The 22,260-nt window shown below is 42.9% G+C and overlaps 1 protein-coding gene across 2 annotated transcripts in view; it reads left to right on the plus strand.

Moving 5' to 3' along the window:
• Positions 1-21,829, plus strand: part of OSBPL5 (oxysterol binding protein like 5) — a 270,342-nt gene extending 248,513 nt beyond the window's left edge. For both annotated transcript variants that reach the window (XM_019519707.1, XM_019519708.1), the window contains 10 exons: positions 1,240-1,336; positions 3,697-3,795; positions 6,075-6,172; positions 9,966-10,055; positions 13,150-13,286; positions 14,528-14,713; positions 15,481-15,619; positions 17,256-17,373; positions 18,756-18,858; positions 20,444-21,829. In XM_019519707.1, the coding sequence (XP_019375252.1) occupies positions 1,240-1,336; positions 3,697-3,795; positions 6,075-6,172; positions 9,966-10,055; positions 13,150-13,286; positions 14,528-14,713; positions 15,481-15,619; positions 17,256-17,373; positions 18,756-18,858; positions 20,444-20,579 (1,203 nt within the window). In that variant the 3' untranslated portion in view covers positions 20,580-21,829. The remainder of the gene's footprint in view (positions 1-1,239; positions 1,337-3,696; positions 3,796-6,074; positions 6,173-9,965; positions 10,056-13,149; positions 13,287-14,527; positions 14,714-15,480; positions 15,620-17,255; positions 17,374-18,755; positions 18,859-20,443) is intronic.
• Positions 21,830-22,260: the final 431 nt, after the last annotated feature.

A 22,260-nucleotide genomic window follows, 5' to 3' on the forward strand; every position in this document is an offset into this window, starting at 1 on the left:
GCTGTTAGGTATACCTTCTGATTGAGGTGGTCAGGTGTAAATGAAATAATTATCCCTATTTGCTGTACGGGTTAAAAAAAGTGAATAATTAGCTCTTTCAGAATATATGTTTTTGGCAGTTTTTTTAAATTCTCTGCTGAAGTGATTTGAATCCCTGTTAAAATTAAGCATCTAAATCCTTTAATTTGCTTTCAAGCCAGTTCTTCCTGCTTGATAATCAAGTCGTCTTGATCCTCATTTTTTCTACCACTACATCACTTTTTATGGAGGTGATGGAATCAATGGTATGTCTACACAGGCACAGGTTGAAATAAGGGTCTCGAGTTGTGCTGCTTTATGTATGTCCAGGCATTTAACACTGGTGGGCATCAAAATCTAGTGTGCACAAAATCTGGGATATAAAGTAGTTCATATACTGTGCTGGAGTCTGTCTGCAGAATCTTGTGGTTTTGCAAGTCTATTAGCCTATTATAAAGAAATCTTATTCCTTTGGCTACGAGTCTCTCTTGCTCAAAGAAGAAGAAACTTCTGGACATAAGACCAGATTTTAAGTAGCCCTCAATACCCCCTGTTCCACTCCCAAATTTAAGACAGATATTCAAATGAGTTCTGCCCTTATTTAAGATGCAAAATAAGTGCTTGTTTTGTGTTTTGTGCTTCTCAAAAATCTGTCTGAATATTAGTGGGAAGTGCTGCCTCTCAGATCTGATGGCTGGGCTTGTGTTTCTGTGAATTTTTTACCATGTTTTCAGAGAGGAAAACACTGTTACCCCAGACATGTCTGTAAGTAGAAAAAGAAAACTTGGGATCTCTTTGTAATTTAAAGTGCTGCTCTGTTCCATGCACTAGGGCTGCAAATTCTTATTTGAGGCCCATAGCCTCCCCTGGGGACCTCTTGTCCCTGAACCCTGAAAAGCTATTTGCAGTGCTAGAGTTCCAGTTGGGGTGACCTTGCTTGAAGTCACAGTAGGAAGAGTGAGTCTACAGAATGGAGATCTCCTTCATCATGGTCCAGGAACGTGCCAACTCTCCCCCAGCTGATCAGATGGCCCTAACAATTTGCCAGTAATGTAAATCTAATTTTTAAAAGATCCATCTGCAGAGGTTTGTGCCAGCACTTGTTCTACTGTTTGAGGCCCAATTTGCACATTTCACCTCAGATGAATTGCAAAGAGCATCATTAATGATGGAGCAAGTTGTGTGTGTTTAGCTGTTTGTTTGTTTGTTTTTTTCTTGTAGGTTTCTCATCACCCACCAGTATCAGCTTTTCATGTCAGTAATAGGAAAGATGGGTTTTGTGTTACTGGCAGCATACTAGCTAAGTCAAAGTTTTATGGTAAGACATCAAACCTAAACATCCTCAAAGTGACCTATTGGTGGTGGTGTTTCTCTGATGGAGTTCTTAGTCCTGCCTACATCTCCTGAAAAATTAAGAGCAAAAAAGTTGCCAGTTGGACTCTGTAGTGTACCCTACGTAGCTCCTTTAGGAGTAGAGAATCCAATGGTAGCTACCTCCAAGGTAGTTGGGGAAACTATTATGTATACAAAACATACATGCTTGAAATCTTGCTATTGTGCTATCCATACAGGGTACCATAATTAGAGGACCAAATCCTGTTCTTAGAGACACCTATGCCAAGCCCATCTCCTGCAGCACATGCATAAATTATTACAGAACTTGGCCTGTAGCAACTACTTGGCTAATAATAATAATTTGACAAGGTTGAGATTTGATGCTGAGGACTCCCCTGAGACCTTCATATAAATAGTGGCGGGACTTTGTCCAAACATCTGATGGGGATTCGCAGGGTCTCAGACATATGCTTACTTTGTGTAATTATCAGAGTTGCACTCGCAAAGGCCCAGGTGTCTACCCCAAATTCCCAAGGTGCACAGCCCCTATAAGAACAGTTGCTTCAGTACCTCTGCTTTCTATGATCTTCAGCCACAAATCTGTCAATATACATCACCTGAAAAGTGCTTCTGTTGGCCTTGAAAAACATAACACTATTTTGAATTACTTCATTTACTTGAATATAAGACTGCCCCCCCACCCCTGCCAATAATGAGATTCTATATATGGAAAATGTATATATTTGTTGCCATTTTCCAGGTATAGAATCTAATTATTAGAGGGAAAGGGACAAATGTGAAAACACTGGGCATATCTATGCAAGACATTTACTGTGGAATAGACTAATTAGTTCTATAGTAAACGTCTGACATCTACAGTGCGATCTATTAGGCTGCAGGAAACTAATTAACTGTGCAGCAGGATAGCACTTCCAGATATCTTGCTGTAGAGTTCTCTGCAGCACCACACATGCAGGCACTGATGCGGCTGGCTGTGGCACAAGGGTGCTTCAGTGTGCGGGGTTGCCTGCTGGCTAGCCCTGCCCTGGAGCATCATCAAACCCTAGCCAGCACTTTCACAGCATGTTGAGCTGAGTCAGAGCAGCTGTGCCTCTTCCCCTCCCCAAGTCCCCTGCCAGCCAGGGCTGCTCTGACCCAGCTCTACATGCTGTAGTCCTGGCCACATGTATAAATGCAGTGCCTGGAAGCAATAAACTCCAGTACAATATGCACCACAGCTTGTTTATTATAGGCAACTTACTACAGGTACCCATAAATTTTGTTCCCAGATTGGGAAAGAAAGGAACAGCTCAGCTGTAGGACTGAAGAGGACATCAAAATGTGTGAAGTATAATGGCTCACCGTGGGCTGGAAAAGAGTTTGTGCTGAGGAGGATGAAGTGAAATGGGTACTACCATATGAGTTACTTAGATGGGTGGCACTAACTTATTCTTGTGGTAAATTCCCATAGATCAAGTGGTTTTGGCAGCAAGGGGAGGGTGTCAGGGCTGGCTCTGGCCCTGATTATTGCAGTACCTCCAGGCCCAGTGCCAGTACCCTGTAGAGGGAACACCCTGGGGGGGGGTTGCTTTGTTTTTGTTTGCTCAAGTTTTTTTAAGGATTGGGGGGGGAAATGGTTCCTGTCACCATTTTTTGGCACCTAGGGAGAGTGTTGGAACTTGCTCCGGCCTCTCCAAGTGCCAGCCTGGTATTGCAGTGCCTCCAGACTGATGCCCATTCCTTCCTGGGGACACAACTATCCTTTTTTTAACAGACACAGACACAGTTCCCATCAGCATGTTTGCCCAATATAGGCCCTGTATGTTATAGTCATGTTCAGTGTTGGCTGCATTTAATCAGTTTCATTGTTGGTTTCCATTACTGAGCACATGCTGCTGTTGGCAGCAGTTTATTGAGAGACAGTGTATTTGATGAGGTTTCCTTGTCTGCAAATGTAAGACAAGGAGCATTTCCCCCCATGCTGACTGGGGAAAGAAATCTTGTCTTATTTGAGTAAATACAGTAGTTGGTCTCATGAGACAGATATGCATCAAGTAGCTACACTGGCTGAAACTGGACTAACCAGTGCTGTCCTTAGTGTTTAGGGAATGCTCATCAAACTGGATGAATTATGTAATGAAGAAAAAAGACTTGGCAGGATGGGTGAAAATCCACCATGAATATAGGAAACGCCTTATTGCATCAAACCTGGCAGTGGCTAGTACCTTGATACTTTTCTGCCTCCTCAGTAGTTGGTTGATACCCAAAATCATTGTCTCCCCATTAAAAAGATTTATGTTTAACTTTGGAGAGATGTGTTGACCTGTACTTTTCAACTCTTAGGTAACTCACTTTCTGCTTTATTGGATGGGAAAGCCAAGCTTACATTCTTAAACAGGAGTGAGGATTACATTATTACTATGCCATATGCCCACTGCAAAGGTAAGATATGAGGAGTATTAAGAAAGGATGTTGGAAGCAAATGGATATACTGTTGTAGAACTGTAATTAGCCCTGCAGCATTTTCCACATACCTTTCCCACATTGAAATAATTAGACACTAAATGCATTTATAATCCTAGAAGCAAGGATTTTTTGGGGGTGATATCTTTTGTCAGACCAACTGCACAGTTGGAAAAAAGTTAGACAAGCTTTCAAATGCAAGACAAACAAGGTTATCTGAAGAATGTCTTGTATTTGAAAGCATCTAACTTTTTTTTTTTCCAAATGCAAGACATTCTTCATCAGATGACCTTGCATGTCTTGCATTTGAAAGCCTGACTAACTTTTTTTTTTTCTAACTGCACAGTTGGTCCAACAAAAGAGATCATCCCCAAAAAAATCCTTGCCTCAATTCTGGGTTGTCATGGCTACAGCATTGCCCTAACACTACCTAGGAAATAAGCCATGTGTCTTAGCATGAGGATTGCAAATAATTGGATATCCAGCTACTCTCATTGAAATCATTTAAGTTTGTACAGGAATGCCTGAGAGCAGAAGTAAATTCATTGCAAACTCATAGTTAATGTTGTTGAGAAACTAGTAATACTCCACTCATGTACTGTAGGTGAGGTGTCCATGAGTTTCTGGCTTGTGATGATTGATAACTGAAATGCTTAATGTTAAGCTAGAAGTTCTTAATGAATTTATCTAGTGCCTTAAGAATAAAGGAGTTAAATATATCCCTACCTTTTCCTGCAATTTCCCTGTTAGTCCATATTTGCATAGGTAAAGGATCTTGAAACTATAATACCATATTTTAAAAATCAGCTTAAGTGAGATTGCTATTTGACTTGGTTTTAAATAGTACAAGCCAATTTTGGTTTTATTACTCTGGTTCAAATATGCACTAAAGTGGCAGAGCTGCTGATTCAGCACTAAACTTGGAATCTTTCCTTGGAATTCTAAAATTAGCTGATATTTGGCCTGCCTGTATAAAACCAAGTTTTTTCAGTAGTTGAGTATATAGTTTTGGCATATTGAGTGGAGACCACTTAGGAAATGTTAGCTAGTGTAAATTACACTCTTTGTAGCAGGGATACAGGTTTTAACCATGTTGGTCTATAAGCTGAAAATATGCAGAACTTTTGGCAGAGGTGTTGTCTTTTTTTAGACCAACTAAATTGTTGCAAAAAAAATATTTGTGAGCTTTCAGGCTCACGTGCCCTTCCTTGGGCAAGGGAGAAAGCAGAGATTGTAACATTTTTCCCAGGTAGAAATGAAAATTCATAATGCACAGGAGAATAAAAATATGTTATAGTTTCCCCTGGGTGGAAAAGTTTCTTTTATGCAAGTTAGGCTCAATTAAAAGTTCAACCAGTCTGCTTTCACCCTCAAATGAACTTTTCAGAAAATGTGTGCATGACAATGGGGAAATTTTGGTCATCATTAAAGTGTTCTTTACTAGAAGAGAATGTACAATATCTTAATAAAAACCCTTCTCTTCCCCAATTCATTCTTACGTCTGGACTAGGTATTCACTATTCAGGAGACCTCAGCTCCTGAAATAAATGGAACTGCTGCTTGCTGAGCATGTTTGAAAATGTGATGGCTGTAATCGGAGGTCTTATTTGAGGCAGTCCTGATTTGTCCTAGCTTTTGCCCTGGATGAAAATGGGAGCAGCATAGCCCCTTACACATACAGCTGTTTTGGTACTTTTCTGCCAGTAGGTGGCAAGGGAGAGCAGACATCCTGCCAGGCTTGTCCTTGAATTAATCCCAGTTAAATGAGCTGCAGTTAAATTACAGGTGTGTGTGTGTGGGGAGGGGGAAGAGACAGTTAGTTAGCATGTTTTATCCAGTAAACTTAGCTCACAGGTACTTGAAGTGGGACAATGAACATGAATGTCTGTAGAATCCTGGGACAAAAGGCTTTCTCCTTTTCTTTGCTTCTATAGACATTTACTCTTCTCTTTTGCCTCCTTTCAGACCCTCTGCCATTATCCACATCCTCTGTGAATCCACCGTTCCTTGAGTGACCTCTTTCCTTGAATATCTCTAAACTCCACTGGAAAGATTTATTGTGTTTTGATAGGTTGAGTAGGAATAGATGTTTCTGGGTTATGTTGTAGGGCCAATTTTTTTTTTTCCTGGAAAAATGCCTTTTATCTTGGGCAAAGTCATAATTTTTTCAGCAGTTTAGCAAGGTTGTCCAGAGTTGACCCATTGCCTCTGCAAATACTATATTCACTTCATTGTGGGTTTTTTGGTTTGTCTTTCAGGAATTTTATATGGTACCATGACAATGGAGCTTGGAGGGAAAGTTACCATTGACTGTGAGAAAAGTAACCACAGGGCAGAACTGGAATTCAAGCTAAAGGTAATGGATCTCATGGCTTATCTCTCTTAGTTTGTTTCAGACCTCACACATTCCAATTCATTCTCATCCAGGCCAGAGGTAGATAAGTTGTGAAGAATCTCACAACAGGCCAGTCCTGCTTAGGGTTTAAAAACACAAGACTTACAGCCAGAAGACCATACCTGGGTGCTAACTTACTATATCCCTTTGGTCAAGTCATTTATGGCCAGATTTTCAGACCTGGGCTGCCACTACTTCTTTGCAAGGGCACTTATTTCTACTTGCAGTTTTTTTTCACTGGGTGAAATTCAGGTTTGTAGGTTGCAGATAAAATCTGAAACTCTTCTAAGTAATATTTAATAGAAGTGAATCTTAAAGTAGGACTTGAAGAAAAATGGGGTGGCCTTTCCACAAAAAAAGAAAAAGCATACTTTCATCTGCTGCATCAGTTAAAATTTTCTGTCTAACTGCAAAGTGAATACAAATTGGACATGGGGTTTCTCAGGTCATATGGCATTCCATAGACTTCTCAGGACAAAGATGGAGCATATTTTTGGAGGCAGCTGAATTGGGTTGTTTGGGGGGGGGTGTTTTGGGTTTTTTGGGGGGTTTTCGTTTGTTTGGTAGCGGGGGCATTGTTTGTTTCATTTTTGTTTTGTGCGTGTTTATTTTTTAATGTCTCCTGTAGGGAAAACATGATATTTCATTTCCTTTGCTTGTAATTTTGAAGTTAAATGTTTCACCTCTTTCGTTGTATATGTAACCCTTCTGCTGGGCACTGGTTAGCAGCAACAAGGGCCAGGTTCAATTTTGGGGCCTAAATATATTTTACCTTGGCTCAACCCCCCACCCAGACCACTAAATAGATTACTAGAGTGTCCAGCATTAACAAAACTCCCTCCTTGCAAGGAGTATAAACACGGAGGATAAATTCATTACAGACAACTAAGACAAAGGAAAGAAAAACACTAAATACAATTTAAAATAGTACCAAGGTATAGTTCATAGATTGCACCATCTTGGGGAGGCTTCACCCATGCCCAGGCAGTCTTGGACTTAAGGCTCACACAAAGGCAGTTTCAGGGGTTTGCACCCTTATATCTGCCCTTCAGCCATGGGCTAGAGAGGGGACTTCACTGGAGAGTCCCTTGAGCTGCTCCTTGAGCTTGCTGGGCTGCAGGAAGCTGCTAGAGAGCACGGGTCCTTCTGTGTTGTAAGGGGTGCCTTGTTGGTCCCTGCAATGGCTTAGGTTGATCCGCACTTCCACATGGTGGCCTGGAGGGGATAGCTGTGGCTCCAGACAGCATGCTGCACCCCTACACTCCTAGTCTCAATCTGCTGGGCAGAAACTGCGGAAGGAAAAAAAAAAAAAATCTTCTAAGGAGAGAGCAGGCCTACCTCACTGGGCCTGAACTGGGCAGCAAAAGCTGCCAGTCCTATACTGCATTGAGGCCTGAACATATAGCTGGGGTTCAGCCATGCAGCTAGGCTGAAACACCATAGCTGTAGTAGAAACAGCAGATTAAAAAGGCCCGGGCTTATGGCTGTAGCCTGGACATCATCTCATCTATACCCCATGCTGAGACTATACAATTTCAGAATGGGGGGGGCCAGGCCCCTGTAGCCAGTAACTGCCAGGACCTATTCCTGGGCAGTTTGCTCAGGGATTAATACCTCCATGGCATTAACCCACTTAAGGAAAAAAGAAAAGAGAGAGGGAATAGGAGTCTCAAACTACAAGACAGACTTTGTCTCCCTGTACCAGAGACTTCCCTTCAAATTGTGTTTGCTTGCCTCTCCATGAACAGGGGTGCGACCCCTCCTCCCCCCATGGGGACCAGGTTTTCTGGTCCCAGTGTAGCCATACAGCTGTCAGCAGCCCCAAGAGAAAGAGGGAGAACCTTAGAGTGATTCTTATATACCTGGTGTGACATCACAGAAGCCTTGTCCAACCAGGGAGGGCCACATTTTAGTCTTTCTCCCCACCAATCTGCTTGAAGAATCCCCTGTTCCCTCTGCCCAGTGAGGACAGAGGGTCTTACATATTTTGGCCAGATACAGGCCCCAGGTTGCCATGTGCTGAGCACGTGGCCAGAACAACAGTGGTCATCTTGCCCATATCAAAAAACACACACAAAAAACAAATATACAACCTAGTGTGTGAGGGTGTTGCATGCATATACTTTTCCAGCTCTGGTACAACGGCTGTTCAAAACCCATTGGGTGCATCCCCATGTGCAGAGGCATGTGTTTGTTTCCAGGGGCACAAAAAGCAGTGGCACACATTGCTGCTGCTGCTTTGGGCCCCAGGGCATGCCCCTGCATGTGTGCTCCAATGTGCACCAAATTTTCCCAGGTGGGGTATGGGAAGCTGAGCCTAGTACATGTCCTGGTCCCAGCAGCCTTACCTGGGGTCCTCCCAGGGCAGCAGCAGTGCCGATCTGGCGTCATGGAGCCTGGCTGGCAGCCAGAGCATGGCTCTGGACAGCCAGGCCCCGTTTCTGGCAGTGCATGCTGCTGCCACGTGCTGCACTGCTTTTTGCAACTTCTTTTTTACACAGGGACATCCTGGTGTCAAATTTTGGCACTGCATGGCACCAAGTGGTACATTCACAGTGCACAGTTTGTGGTGCCACAAACAGGTTTGAGGTGCTGCAAACTGCATATGCATGCTCATCTGGACATGTGCATTGTGTCCATGGCCTGATAAAGTAAGGGGGAGTTTTACCACTGATTTCAATTTATTCTGATTCTGGCTGTATATGAAGAAGTGCCTAACTGTGAATCTTAATGCTTTTTAAGAACTTGAAATAATTTAAGGGGAGAAATGCTGCCTTTTGTGGCTTAAACAGTTTGTCATGGTCCAAATCTGGTTCAGGGAGGTTCCTACAGTTTGGTTGTCAGATCTGTGCATAGTGTACTGTAACTGTTTCATATTCACTTTAGCCACATTTTCAGCAGTCTTGTAAGCAACTTTTTTAAGTGATTCATGGCTTTGTTATTTATCTGGGTGTGCGCCAATTCTCTGGTGGATTACAGTATATGCATTCATTCATTCCTGCCATGCTAATCATAGATAAAGTCTTTTTCAATGCACGTTCCTGTAATAAATGTTTATGGTGATAGTAAACTTGTGTGGGTCGAACTGCCGAACCACTGTGAAAAGCAACAATCAAAACTGATGAAGATATATGGTTCCACGGTGGAAATGGAAGAGATGGTCACAGCTGCCTCCACTTCCTGTTAGGCAGGCAGGCAGGCAGCCAAAGGAATTTTGCGCTGTTCCAAGAATTTGTTGGAGCCTGGAAATACCCTTTTGATAGCCAATGGAGGCTTCCAAAGCATTGGGTTTGCTTTAATTACTTCCATCAGTGGTCAGACACTGGTTCAGAAACCTACCATAAACGCATGAAACATCATTTGCTTTAGGGCTATTTTACCTCTATATGCAAATGGTTTACTTTGGCTAGTCAGGTTTTGCACAGGTGTGGTTATACTGGTGTTTAGCCAGGGTAATTGTGGAAAATTCCCAGAAAAGACAAGGTCTTATATTTAACATTCAGTAATGCATCTGAAAGCTTACTCCACTTTTCTATCCTTCCTATTTCTGATACTGTGTCTATTGCAGCGATCTCTGAGAAGTGTGATGAGATATGGCAGTACAAGAATTCTTGCTCTCTTCCCCCCCTCCCCAGCCTCTTAATGCTGGAAATGAAGCAGGTTTTAGCTTCAATCTCAGGCACTCCTGCTCTGACCCTCTTCCAGATGCATCCGGACTGATCGTTATTTTGTACTTTTTTTTTTCCCCCAACAGCCCTTTTTTGGTGGCAGCACAAGCATTAATCAAATCTCTGGGAAGATTAAATGTGGAGAAGAAGTGTTAGCAAGCCTCGATGGACACTGGGTAACTAATGATGGTCCAAGTTGCTGACAAGTTAAAAATTATATCTGTGCATGGGAACAGGGGTGGGGGGAAGGACGGTGGCCTGAAAACTCTGAAACCATTGGTCACTTTCTCACTGTGCCAAGTGCAACTTCCTTTAGAACTTACCAAGCCACATCATTTACCATCCAACACATAGCGTGGTGTGGAATGAGACATAAGACCTCTTAACCTGGTCCAGCTTAGATAATGGGAGCTTCAGTGTGCCTACCTCCGTAGGACCTAAGATGAAGTCCATTGGAATGCGCATGGAGTCAATTTTCATTGACTTCCATGGCCTTCAAATAGACCCTGGCATATAGTTCATAGGTTGCTGGAGGTTAATGACTCATGGCACTTGTCACAGATCCTTGGCTGGGGTGGTTTAGTGAGGGATGATTCTGCCTTCAGCAGAGGGCTGGACAGGACAACTTTATGACATCCCTTCCAGCCCTACTTACCTATGATCCTATGAACTTTTATGTATTTGTAAATAGCTATCTGATCCCAGTTATGTTAGTATTACAGCATCTCATAGTCTTTATCATGCTGTTGTCCCAACACTTCTGAAAGACATGGGTAAGTGCTGACAGCTTCCATGTGTGCCTGACAGGAGAAACAGCTGATGATTTTTAATGGGCTGATATAGCATGTTCCAACTTTAACATCACTTTAACATTTCTCAGATTTAGTATGGTCTAACACTAATGTGTAGCTTCCTCCTTAACTCAGCAATACTGATGTTAAAGTTATTCTGAAAGGGTTCTTTTAAACTTTTAGGGCATTTTTAAATGTGCTCTGTGGTGTGGGGAGTGCTTTTATTAAAGCAGCTCTCAGGAGCTCCTCTAATTAAAGCACCCACGGTATCATGTGTATTCAGCATCCATATTTAAAAATGGCAGTGGGTGTGCTTGTTCAACGAGCTTTAGTTAAAGTACCCCCACTGCCATTTTGAAGTGCAGGGACACTGAATATATGTTACTAATAGAGTCTGCTCCAACTTGGTCTAATTAGGTGTCAGAGCTGGCATCAGGCACATGTATAGGTGCACTTTGTGCTATGTTAGAACTTCTATGTGGTAGCTGTAAAATGAGAAAATAATTGTAATATTCATAAAAGTAATATATCACCTGAAGACATAGTTCATCATGTGGTAAGGGCAGAGAAAACAGTGGATTCTGTGAGGGTACAGGATGGACTTTGTATCGGAGAATCTCAATGCCACCACCAGCCCCCCTCGTCCCCTTTTATTTACTAGTTTGTTCTTGTTGCTTAGGCTACTCGGCCCGTCATATTAAGCCTGCTAATATAAGATATCACCTTACAACCAAGTTGTATTATTTTTTAAAGCCCCACCCCGTTTCATTTTGATTCGGTTGGCAATTACACCTTTAACTAAAACAGACTGTGTTCAAGGCTTCACTCCAGCATTGCTTGTGATTCAAGAACTCTCTGTATCAGTTCTGTATTCTGTGTCTTGGAACTCTTGCTTTGTTTGTTTGTTTGTTTGTTTGTTTGTTTGTCAGCACTTCTTTAATTAACACCACACCTACCTTTACCCCAAATTTACAGGATCAGACCTAGCCTGGCCCTTATTTAACTAAAATCCTTAGTTTCACTAAAATCTACATTGCGTAAGTATCCATTTCCTTTTCATGACTTCTTGGCCACACTTGGAAGTTCAGTCTCCTGTTGGATAAGGAAAGTTTAGCTCTAGATGAGGAAACACATGCCAAAGCTTCCCTAGCTCTGGGCTTTGGAGCAGCAGGTGATGACAGCTTTCACATGTACTGGGTGGAGGCAAATGATGGCTTTTAATGGGTTTATACATACTGATCACTAAGTGTAATGTTCTACCCATCAGTGTCTCTTCAAATCCAGAGCTGTAACTTATCTCAGGGGATCTCATTTCCTGACCTAAAACCAATTCCTCTGTACTGAGGGGCTGAGTGTCCACACAAGCTACTCTTTTCACCTGGGTGGGTGGGGAGGGGCAGCATGTGTTATATAGGGGCTGGGAGGAATCTGCAGGTGAAGATGTGGTTGAGGAAACTGTGTGGAGTAAATTAAACTAACTCAGCAATAGAAGTAGTCTGAGGTAGGAACAAATCTGAATCTGAGGTAGGTGAGGCATTCTTCAACAGCCATTTCAGGGAAGAAATGGAGCAGTAGGAGATATGAAATGGAGCAGCAGGAGTCTAAAGCAAGTATGCATGACCTAAATGTGATCTAAATAACATTCACAGTACATTCAGAGGGCAGAATAGCACCAGTGCACACACTGAGCAAACATAAGGTATGGTTCCTTCTCCCTTTAGTGGATGTCATACTGTGCACCATAACCTCTGTAAAGTATCTAGCCTAGTTTCTTTTTGCTTGAGGTATTGCTGTGTCCATAGGCAGGCCTACAGAGTCATGTTATTAGGTGGGGACACTAAGACATTGTCAGTTGGCCTCTGAGCAGTGACGTACTCTTTGTAGCTAGTTGCCAAATAAATTGACAGAGAACACAGATGAAAGTCTGGTGGTATTTGAAGCACTATTGAAGGACCACAAAAATGCTGAATTGGTATAAAATTATTCTGCTTCCTCTGCTATTTCTGTGGCCATCTCTATTTTGTGGTTTTGTAATCTCTGCTCTGCAACTCTGCTAGGGTTTCTGCTGTAGTGAGGGCTCAAGGGAAGGGGACACAAAAGAGCTGGCAGGGAGTTCCAGGGCAGTGAATTTCTAGCTCCTGTCTATGAGATTGGCCCCGCTCCCTAAAGGGCGGGGGAAAGGGTGGCAGAATGTTAGCACCTATATAAAACCTTGTGAAAAGGTGAACTCTTGACCACTAGTTGGTGAATGTCATTCCTTTTCCCTCTGAATTTGGCCAGCATCTCAAAGTCAGGAAACTCCTGGATACTTTTGGGTAACTCCTAAAACATTCTGTGAGGCTTATTGGAAATTAGTAGGAAAAGGACCTTTTAGCTAACATCCTCCCCTCCCTTCAAGCTTCTGCTGAGGGTCCTCAGGATTATTTGCTCCTTTTTGTTCCTGCTGTCATTAACCCATGCACTTAATTTCTCCTTTCAGGATGGGGAAGTACATATAAATGACCTGAAAAATGGAAACACAGAAATATTTTGGAATCCAACCAGTGAGGTGCGGAGGCAGAGGCTGAAACGTCACATTGTGCTATTTGAAGAACAAACTGAGTTTGAATCAGAGAGGTAAGCAGATGAATAGAAACCTTTTCCCACTGGTGGCTCTTCAGTTGGAATTTCAATAGAAGAAGGAATAAAGACCCTAAGTCTGCAGTGGGATATTGGATATATTATGGCCTTTAGGATATTTACAGGTGATCTTCATAGTTAATAGATGACAAATAAAAGAAGTAATTTCCAAGGGGTGTTAATAATGGGTTAAAAAGTCCTAGCTCTCATAAATGGCTGAATCCATTGTTTTATGAAGTAAAATAAGATCTAAGACTCCCAGAGAATAAAGGAAAAATCTGTTTATTGACAACAGGAACTGATTATCCAAGGATGTAATCTATTTTCCATTCCATGGAGGAAGATAATGGTCAGATATTGGGGAGAGAGAGAGAGAGAGTCTTTTTCTATAGGCCATAAAGAATGTTTTTATAGGCCAAAGTAGAGTGCCTTCATAAACTTGTGTCTGTGCATGCCAGAAGCAGGACCATGCCAGCCTAGCCCTGCTCCTGGCTCTGTCTTCAGAATGGGAAGGGGGGAAAGGGGCAGAGGGAGCTCATTCTAGGGGTTCCTTCCCCCCCCCCCATTCTGAAGATAACGCTGGGGCTGAGAGGGCAGGGGTAGAGGTAGGGGAGAGTGGCTGCAGACTCAGCTGCTGTAAACTGCAGCTTGATCCCCCCACAACCCCTGGGACCCAACAGAAAATGTCTGTTGGGTCCGGGGGATTGTGGAACTCGTGGCACTTCCTACAAAGCACCATGAGTTCCAGCAGGGAGCTGCACTTCTGTCTGCACCTTGATTTCTACCCAGGAGGCGCTAAAATGTATAGATTGATTCACTCTTGTGTGCAAAGTAGAGAATTTTCTCACGTGGTTTGGAAAACTGAGTGTCTACCTACCTGAATTACACATGCAAATATACGCCACTTGAATTCATAGCTAAAGGGAAATAATAGTTTAAGTCACATATGCCACTCTAGGAGCATGCAGATATAAGTTGCATTGGAATAGCTAACACTCCCAAGTGACAACTCCTGTCCTTTTTAAAGCTGTTGAAGTTATGTCTCTCCATAGCCATTAATATGCAGCGTTTGTGTTTGCTGTCCTGATAATACTTCCTTAGTGTTTAATGTTTGGCTGGTCTTGTCAGAGTTCTTGTAGTTTATCTCAGAGAAGACTTGCTAAGGTGCCATCCAGCTGAATACATTGCTGGTTGAGAGGCAGTTATTGGATTTCCTGTGGGGGGGGCGTTCCTTCTAGGCTTTGGCAGCACGTAACAAGTGCAATAAACAAGGGAGATCAAAACAAGGCAACTGAGGAGAAATTTGTACTGGAAGAAGAGCAAAGAAAAGCAGCCCAGGAGCGGAAGGAGACTTGCAGTGAGTGGAAGCCGTTGCTTTTCCAGCACGATGCTGCTACCAATGAATGGCACTACAAATATGAGGAGTAAGTAACCCAAGCCATGTGTCACTCATGTATTCATAAAGGGTTAGGGGCAGACCTCCTTAGTTGGGTTCCAGTACAGAAATACAAGGTCTATAGATGTATAGCATGCATTGGTCATCTGTTTCTATTCGACCGTTGGCAATGTTCCTCTTGCCCTCAAACATGCTGGGCCTTCCCTACTAGATATGACTAGATATCATTCCCTTCTCCTGTACTCTTCCTCCTATTTTGTTGGATGAGTGTTTATAAGAAAGGAGGAATAGCTAGAAATAGGGAACTGACTTTGAGATGTCTACTGCCTCTGTGGTACAAATTTGGGTTGAAGCTGTAGCTGTCAGAAGATGTTTCCATCTGGCTGGCGGTTTGGTGGATTGTGAGAACTGGGTCAATCTCTCAAGTTTTTGATGGGCATTTCCATATTGTACAACTAGTGCTGCAACTGATGCTTATAGGCACTCTTGTTAGCAGCCTTAACCCAGAGACCAAGGTTTTTAAAACTTAGTGGCTGAATTACTATCAGACTGAAACACCATGTTGCTCTAAATTTGATACTTGTGGCTTGAGATACTTTGAGGCCATGGTGGAAGCAGTTTGTCTGTATAAGACTTCCCCTCTACTCCCCCAGCATTTCTCCCATTACCTCTGGAGGTTGAATATTTGCCTCTACGTGCTTGGAGTTCATGCACTGCTTTTAACAAGTGTGGTGAAGGCATGTGTGAAGGTGGCTTTGTTTTTGTTTTTTAATACTCCTGTTTTTGTTTCCAAAGTTTAAGGCCCTGGGACCCTCTAAATGACATTGCCCAGTTTGAGAAGGATGGGTTGCTTCAAACCATGGAGAGGCACTTGCCCACAAGGATGTCATCCCACAAAACCACAAGCATAAATAACCAAATTGCACGACACAAGGTAACTGATGCTCTGGCCAAAAGCCTCTCTCTCTCTGAAATATTTCTCTTTTGTAGAGGAAGAAGAGCTCATTTCTTCTTTCAGCATCTTTTTCTTAGAGACATCCTTGGACTTCCATGTTTATTTTGATAACTGTACTGAAGTTAGTGGTGCTAATCTGCTAGTAGCGTTTGAAGGCATCTGCCTTGCCAAACTCCAGTTTGAATGATCAAGTTTAATTCTGCTGAGATGTTTTGTATTAATAGAGTGACTGCCAAGAACATTGTATGGATGTTTATCATTTGGATCAATTAAGAGTTCTGATTTTTATTTTGGTGTGGTTCTTTTTCCACCCCTTATCAATCATAACTGACATAGGTTCTTGTCCTGTGATTTGTTTTTTGAATGAGGTTTTCTATAGAAAAATATTGGATCTCATTAGACTGCTGGTCTGTGTCCAGGTGAGCATGGCCATGAGGTATGTGGTGCCGCAGACGTGTCTGTGGCACCACATACTGCATGTTCAGTTGTTCTCTGTGCTGCACAGGAGCAGTGCCTGGGAGGGGGGGAGGGGATGGGGGGTTGACCCCTGGATATCCCAGGGTAAAAAAAAATCTGCAGAAAAAAGTGGAGTGGTGCATGTGGCGGCAGTGTGCACCCCCCAAAACTGGAGTGTGGCCATCTGGAGCCACACTCCACTGCCAGGCAGGCTCTGTGCAGCAGGATCACCACTGCTGCAGCCCCGGGAGGCCCCCAGGACCCCCCGCAAGGCTACTGGGGCCAGCCCAGTGCTGGCCTCAGCCACCCCTACCCCACTTGAGGTAACATGCTGTGTGCCAGAGTGCACATGGCACAGGCATTCCTGGGGGCAACTAGCAGCAGTACAAGGTGCGCCACCACTAGTCCCTGGGGAACCAAACATCCATGCATGTCTGGACGTGGCCCTAGAGGTTGAACTTGTGGTCAGAGCATGACTGGAGCTTAAGTTCCAGTTCTTTGGGTAAGGCTAGCATCTTCTCTCCTTCTCCTGATATAAAATGGGGCTGATAATTTCTTGCCTTGTTGCATTGGCCTTAGAATTAGTCATTCAGTATATAAAGTGCCTCTGAAGTGTATGTGGAATTGCTAAGCTGGTTAGATGTGACCCATTCCAAAATAATGGACAAATGTAGTTTCATACCTTAGAACTCTGTCTTATAGTGTCCTGAAACTGAATACCTCTGAAACTTTGGAGGTGTTTACAGGGTTTTGAAATCCAAATCTAAATATCTAATCAAGAACATTTTAGATCTAAAGCTGTGGTTCACTTTCCAAAACACGATCAACAGTCTGATCCAATTTCTGTCATGTACCAACATCATGGGTGATATCAACATTTAGAACTTGCAGGAATACAGAATACTTGGGCCAAATTCATTCCTGGTCTTAAGCATATTAAAGTTAATTACATCAAGGTTGAGTGTTTTGTGATTTCTGAAAAAAAGCTTGCTTTTTGAGATATTGCTACTGTTTGTGAATAGCTATTTAAGATCTGATGCTAAGGTGCTAAGCAGGTGTTTGGGTTGCTTTACCAAAATGTCACCAGGCACTCTGAAGTTCAAATGTTGAGTCTCAAATTTGACAGTGTCCCTTCTTTAATAACTCATTTTTTATCTAGAGGTCTGCAAAAGACTGCAGGCGTCGTAAGGCCAGTGACCAACCGTCCAATCACAGCCAAAACACTGAGAGCAGCTGTTCAACACCAGAGTCTGTGCAGGAGCTATCGGATGATGATGGCAAGTATTTGGGCAATGCTGGGTCAGATTCTTATCCCCTAGCTTGTACCTGGCATCTTTCCTTTGTCAATGGTACTCTATTTTCTGATCCCATGGGCCACATGAGTGGTGTGGCGCTAGTCCATGGGATGGATCCATTGCAGGATTGGCAAGCATGGCTGGGCCCTGTTCTGCCTCTGCTGGGATCTGTGCCACCTTGGCTCAGCCCCACACACTGGGATCAGGCCCCAGGCTGCCTCAACCCCATGTGTCCAGTCTAGTGTACAGGCCCACACTATCTGGCTTGCCAAACTCCCCACAGGTCTGGAAATTTGGCAGCAAGGGAGTGGCAATTAATACTGCCACTGCTTCTCTTCTCTGCTGCCAAATTTCCAGACCTGTGGGGGAGCTAGTGAGCAGATGACAGAGTCTTCAGACCAGGGTTGAGTGTCCTTGCCTTATATCATCCGATTGGATGATTTCACAGAAGTGAGTTAAGAAGAGAGGAGTATGTTTGCTTGATTATTGGAATCAGCATTTGTCCCCTGAGGTTCTGAGCTTGCTTGGTTAGTTGTTTTAACTTTCATCATATATAGGGTGACCATAATAATTTGAGGGGAATCTGAGACATGAGGAGCTGCCAGTGTTCAGCTCCCAAAAGTGGGACCGAACAGGACACGCACGTGCACACATACATATACATGCACATACACACCCAGCTCCTGACTTGGGAGCTGGGCACGTGCGGGCAGGTTCCCACCAATCTGGGACTCTTGGTTCAATTTTCTCCAGTGGCAGAGATGCTGAGAGAGCCTCCAAAATCCAGGACATATGGTCACCTGAATCATATAACACCCCTATTCTTCTTCTTTTTTTTTTTTTTAAGTTAGCAGTACTACCAAGGGCTTCCCATGTGCTGACTTAACAATGTCAGTGGCTTTTCTAGCAGAAGCTGGCTTTCAGCATTGCAAAAAAACATGAACTGCATCCATTTAAGGCCTTGAGTTAGTAAGGATACAAACTTAACTTTCCACTGCTGTGTCTTGAGCTTTTGTTGAAGAGTCAGGTGTCCTTGAAGATTACAGAAAAATGGTGTGGGGAAAAATGGGGAGGGGAAGGTGCCCATCACTATATGGCTGTACCAGGCAGGGGGAGGCTGAGGCTTTGTGAAGGAAGGGGCTTCCTCGGACCGAGACGGTTCCAGTTGAGTTTCATGTAAACTTCACTACTAGTTCTGGTAAGCAAAAATCTCATTAGCTCCAAGTTCTAGGCCAGTGGTTCCTTATGTTTAGTGTTATATAAAGCCAGCCCCACTATGTGGGGGTTTTTGTCATATATGGTGAGTGGCTCTACCATCATCAGACATGTATAAGATCTGTGTTCCTCTCAATGTTTTGCGACAGGATTTGAAAGTCCATGTACTCAGTGTGGGAAGGAAATGAATCACTTGAAGGAAATTCATACGGCAGTTTTATCTCTACAGAAAGCCCAACAGGACATACATCGGTAACTGCTTCCAACAGCACTATGATCTTATAAGCCCAAAAATAATTAAACTCCTCTGAGCTGGCCTTTGGAGCATGGCTGTATGTTAAAGGGTACAATAATATGTATCCTAGAAAAGGAGCCCTCCAGCTGGGAGCCTTGTGTGGAGGCGTGGAGCCCACCTGGTCTGATGGTGTGCAGACTGGGAGCCACAGGGAGTAGCATATATTCCCCTTTCCCCAAAAGGCATGTGTACACCCTATGATGCATCTCTCTACTTTGTTGTCAAAGGAGAACTACTTAAACCAATCAGGAGAAATGGGCCTGTCGGCCTGGATTTAAGGCTTGCCTTAAAGATGTCTTGAGGAAGAAGTGATCACAGCTGGCTAAAGAACTGTGGCACATAGGTGTTGCACTCTAAAATGGCCACACTTTTGTGGAGCTCTTTTGTGGCTTTTAGTCTCCTAAGTTGCCTAGGGTTCAGGGTGAGACTATCCTACCAGTGAAGGTGCATCAAGAGGTGCAGTCTTCATTGGAGCTCCAAGACAGATGGGAGGAATATGCTTGCTCTTGCATCCCACATGGAGTGCTGCAGTCATTCTCCTGTGTACCAAGGGCCTGATTCTGCTCTCACTGTCTTCAATAGAACAGGATCAGATACCAGATGAGCAGTCTCTGGCTGCAGAAGTGAGGATGGGTCCATGGCCACACCTGTCTTCCACAAGTGTCAGAAATCCCTGTGTTCTGAGTAGGTCAAGATGTAGGCTTGTACCTGACTGTTAAACCCAGGATATATTTTGTGGTCTCTTCCCACTTTAATGTCTAGATGCAATCTAGCTTTGCAGGCTGGCACATTTCAAAATAGTTCCCCAGATTCCCCAAATTGGGGTCACAGGTGAGGATGTGGGGAAGTCCACTATTATCAGCTTTCTAACAAAGCTAAAGGTTTCCAGTTACAGAAACTTCTCTAATAATTTCAGAAATATAATGAGTTTAAGCATAAATAAGAAGCATTTGATTTTTATTGGACATGGCCAGGAAACTTATTCTTCCCTAGAGCTAACAAATTCTGGCAATAACTTGACAGCACCTGTTTCTCACACTACTTGCTTTTCTATGCTGCTTGTCCTATGCTTAGGGCTAGGCTCCAAAGGGCTTTATGCCCACAATTAGGGCTAGATCTGAGGTCCTCATTGTCGTACCTGGAGCCAGATGAGAGCTTGTGCAAATCCAGCCACTTTATTTTTGGCACTTAAACTAAGCTATGCTGAAAATTCTCTTGCATTTCTGCTGCATAGAACCAACCACCTGATATAATGTTTGTATTGCAATAGTACCTGGGGACCCTAAGTGACATCAGAGCGTCATTGTTTTGGGCTCTATACTCGCGTAGTATCCTGAAAAGCTTACAGCTGAAATAGAAAAGACAAAGGCTAGGAGAATGAAGGTCATATTCCTTTTAGAAATGGAAAACCATATAGACTTAGGCCTGTGCTCTTCAAGTAAGTCTTGCTTGGGTAGAGGCTCTAGGGTAGAGGGGCAGCAGGGTGGGACATGTATGCACATTCCCTTCCTTGATACAAAAAAGTGTTGCTTTTTGTTTCAGAAACCTCGCTGTTCTGAACAAGAAATCTTTCTACAGGAGGGTCTCTTCTGAAAACCTCCTTCTGGACTCCCGCTGTTGGTTTCTCCTTTGCATCTTTCTTACATGTCAACTATTCATTAATTATGTCTTCAAATAAAAACACTATGTTTGGCAGCAATAAAAATCACCGGCTGCGGGAGGGGGCCACTCACGTAAGGAGCCCATTGAGGCACCAAGCACTTTAGAACCAACACAACGGAGGAAGAGAGAGCAAGGTTAAACAGAGGGAACCTGCAGAGTTTTGTTCCTTCAGATTCTGTCATTTGTCTTTGTGTACATCTTAAAGGACCTCTTAACCTGTATGGGCCTTAATGCTAAAGCCAAATGTAGCTTTATTTGTGCAATTTGTTTTCTATGTCTTGTCATTATCTGATGCAGTTAATAATTACCAAGCAGTATTGGTGCCCCGATAATGGTAAACACACAGGGTTTTAGAATGGTCCCATTGGCTTGTTTTATTGCTCTGAGCATTGGGGAAAAGGGGGCAGGGTTCTGATTTATCATTTTTTTTCAAGATGTCTGGGTGCATTTAATTATTGGGGGGTGGGAAAGCAACAGACAATGACCCAGAAATCCAATTATGTGGGTATCAATGTCACAGTGTCTCCTAGGGTTTTTTAGTTGACACATCGGAAATTTGGACCTGAAAATAATGCTTCACACTCCATTCCACAAAGGTTGTAAATATGCACGATTTCCTAGAGCTATTCCTCTTTAGGAGATGGGAGGTGTTTTTATTAAATTTCTTTATTATATTACAGCGCTGACAATGAACCAGGCCCATTGAGTGAAATGTCGGACATGCCTGTTTTATAATTCCTGGTCACTTTTTTTATTTTTTTATTTTGCTATATGGCTGTTTTTATATTATAACACACTACCATTATATTGAGGAACTCCTCTAAAATTTCTCATTGCCCCAAAATAGGTGGAGTGGGTGGGTGGGAGCAAGTATGTGTGTAACGTTTGTTTGATCGTAGGCACGTCTATTGTTAAGGGTCAGGAAGGGTAAGGGTTTTGCCACTGCATTGTTCAACTCTGTTAATAGTCTTCCTATTTTACACCATTTTTTAAAAAAAAATTGCAATATTTTCTGTAGACTGCAGTCAGTACTAAGCCTTTCTTTTCTGGCCTGCAGTAGTTCCAAGTGATAAAAATACTGCTATATATATATATATATATATATATATAGCCTTAAAATACTTAGTGGTGGTGCCAGTCTGGGCTAACTTTAAATGTAAATGTTTCCAAATTTTTAACTACATTCCTTGTCCTGTTCCCCGGTTAGGGGAAACCTGTTTGTGCTTGATATGTTGAAATAAAATTACACATGACTTTCAATGACCACTTCTTTGTGTGTTTGGGTCTCTCTTAATATTGCAGCAAGTTTGCATGCACATCTTCAGTAATGACATGCTTTTCAAAAGGACAGTTCACAGACATAGGGGGGAGAGAGAGATTACACACTAAATTTTAGACAATAAAAAGATTCGTCATCTTCCATGAAGGAAGTTCAGTAGTTCACAATATTTTGAGAAAGTTGTATGTATAACGGGAAATGCCCAAATGTAAAATTTGGTATTTGCTTGGCTCAAAGCCATGCCCTTCAAAGACGGAGACTATTGGTGGGGGGTTCTTTTTGTTTCTAAGTGCCTAATTTTGAAATGCCTTCAAGATGCAAGCTTTTTTTTGTGATCTTTGTTATTGGACGAACTGCATAGGTGGAAGAGCTAGGCATTAAATACCTTTCCTCAGGTGACTGGAGACCACTTGGAACT

Source organism: Gavialis gangeticus, unplaced genomic scaffold, assembly GCF_001723915.1.
Source record: "Gavialis gangeticus isolate Ggan-Ray unplaced genomic scaffold, GavGan_comp1, whole genome shotgun sequence".
In the NCBI taxonomy this organism is placed as follows: Eukaryota; Metazoa; Chordata; order Crocodylia; family Gavialidae; genus Gavialis; species Gavialis gangeticus.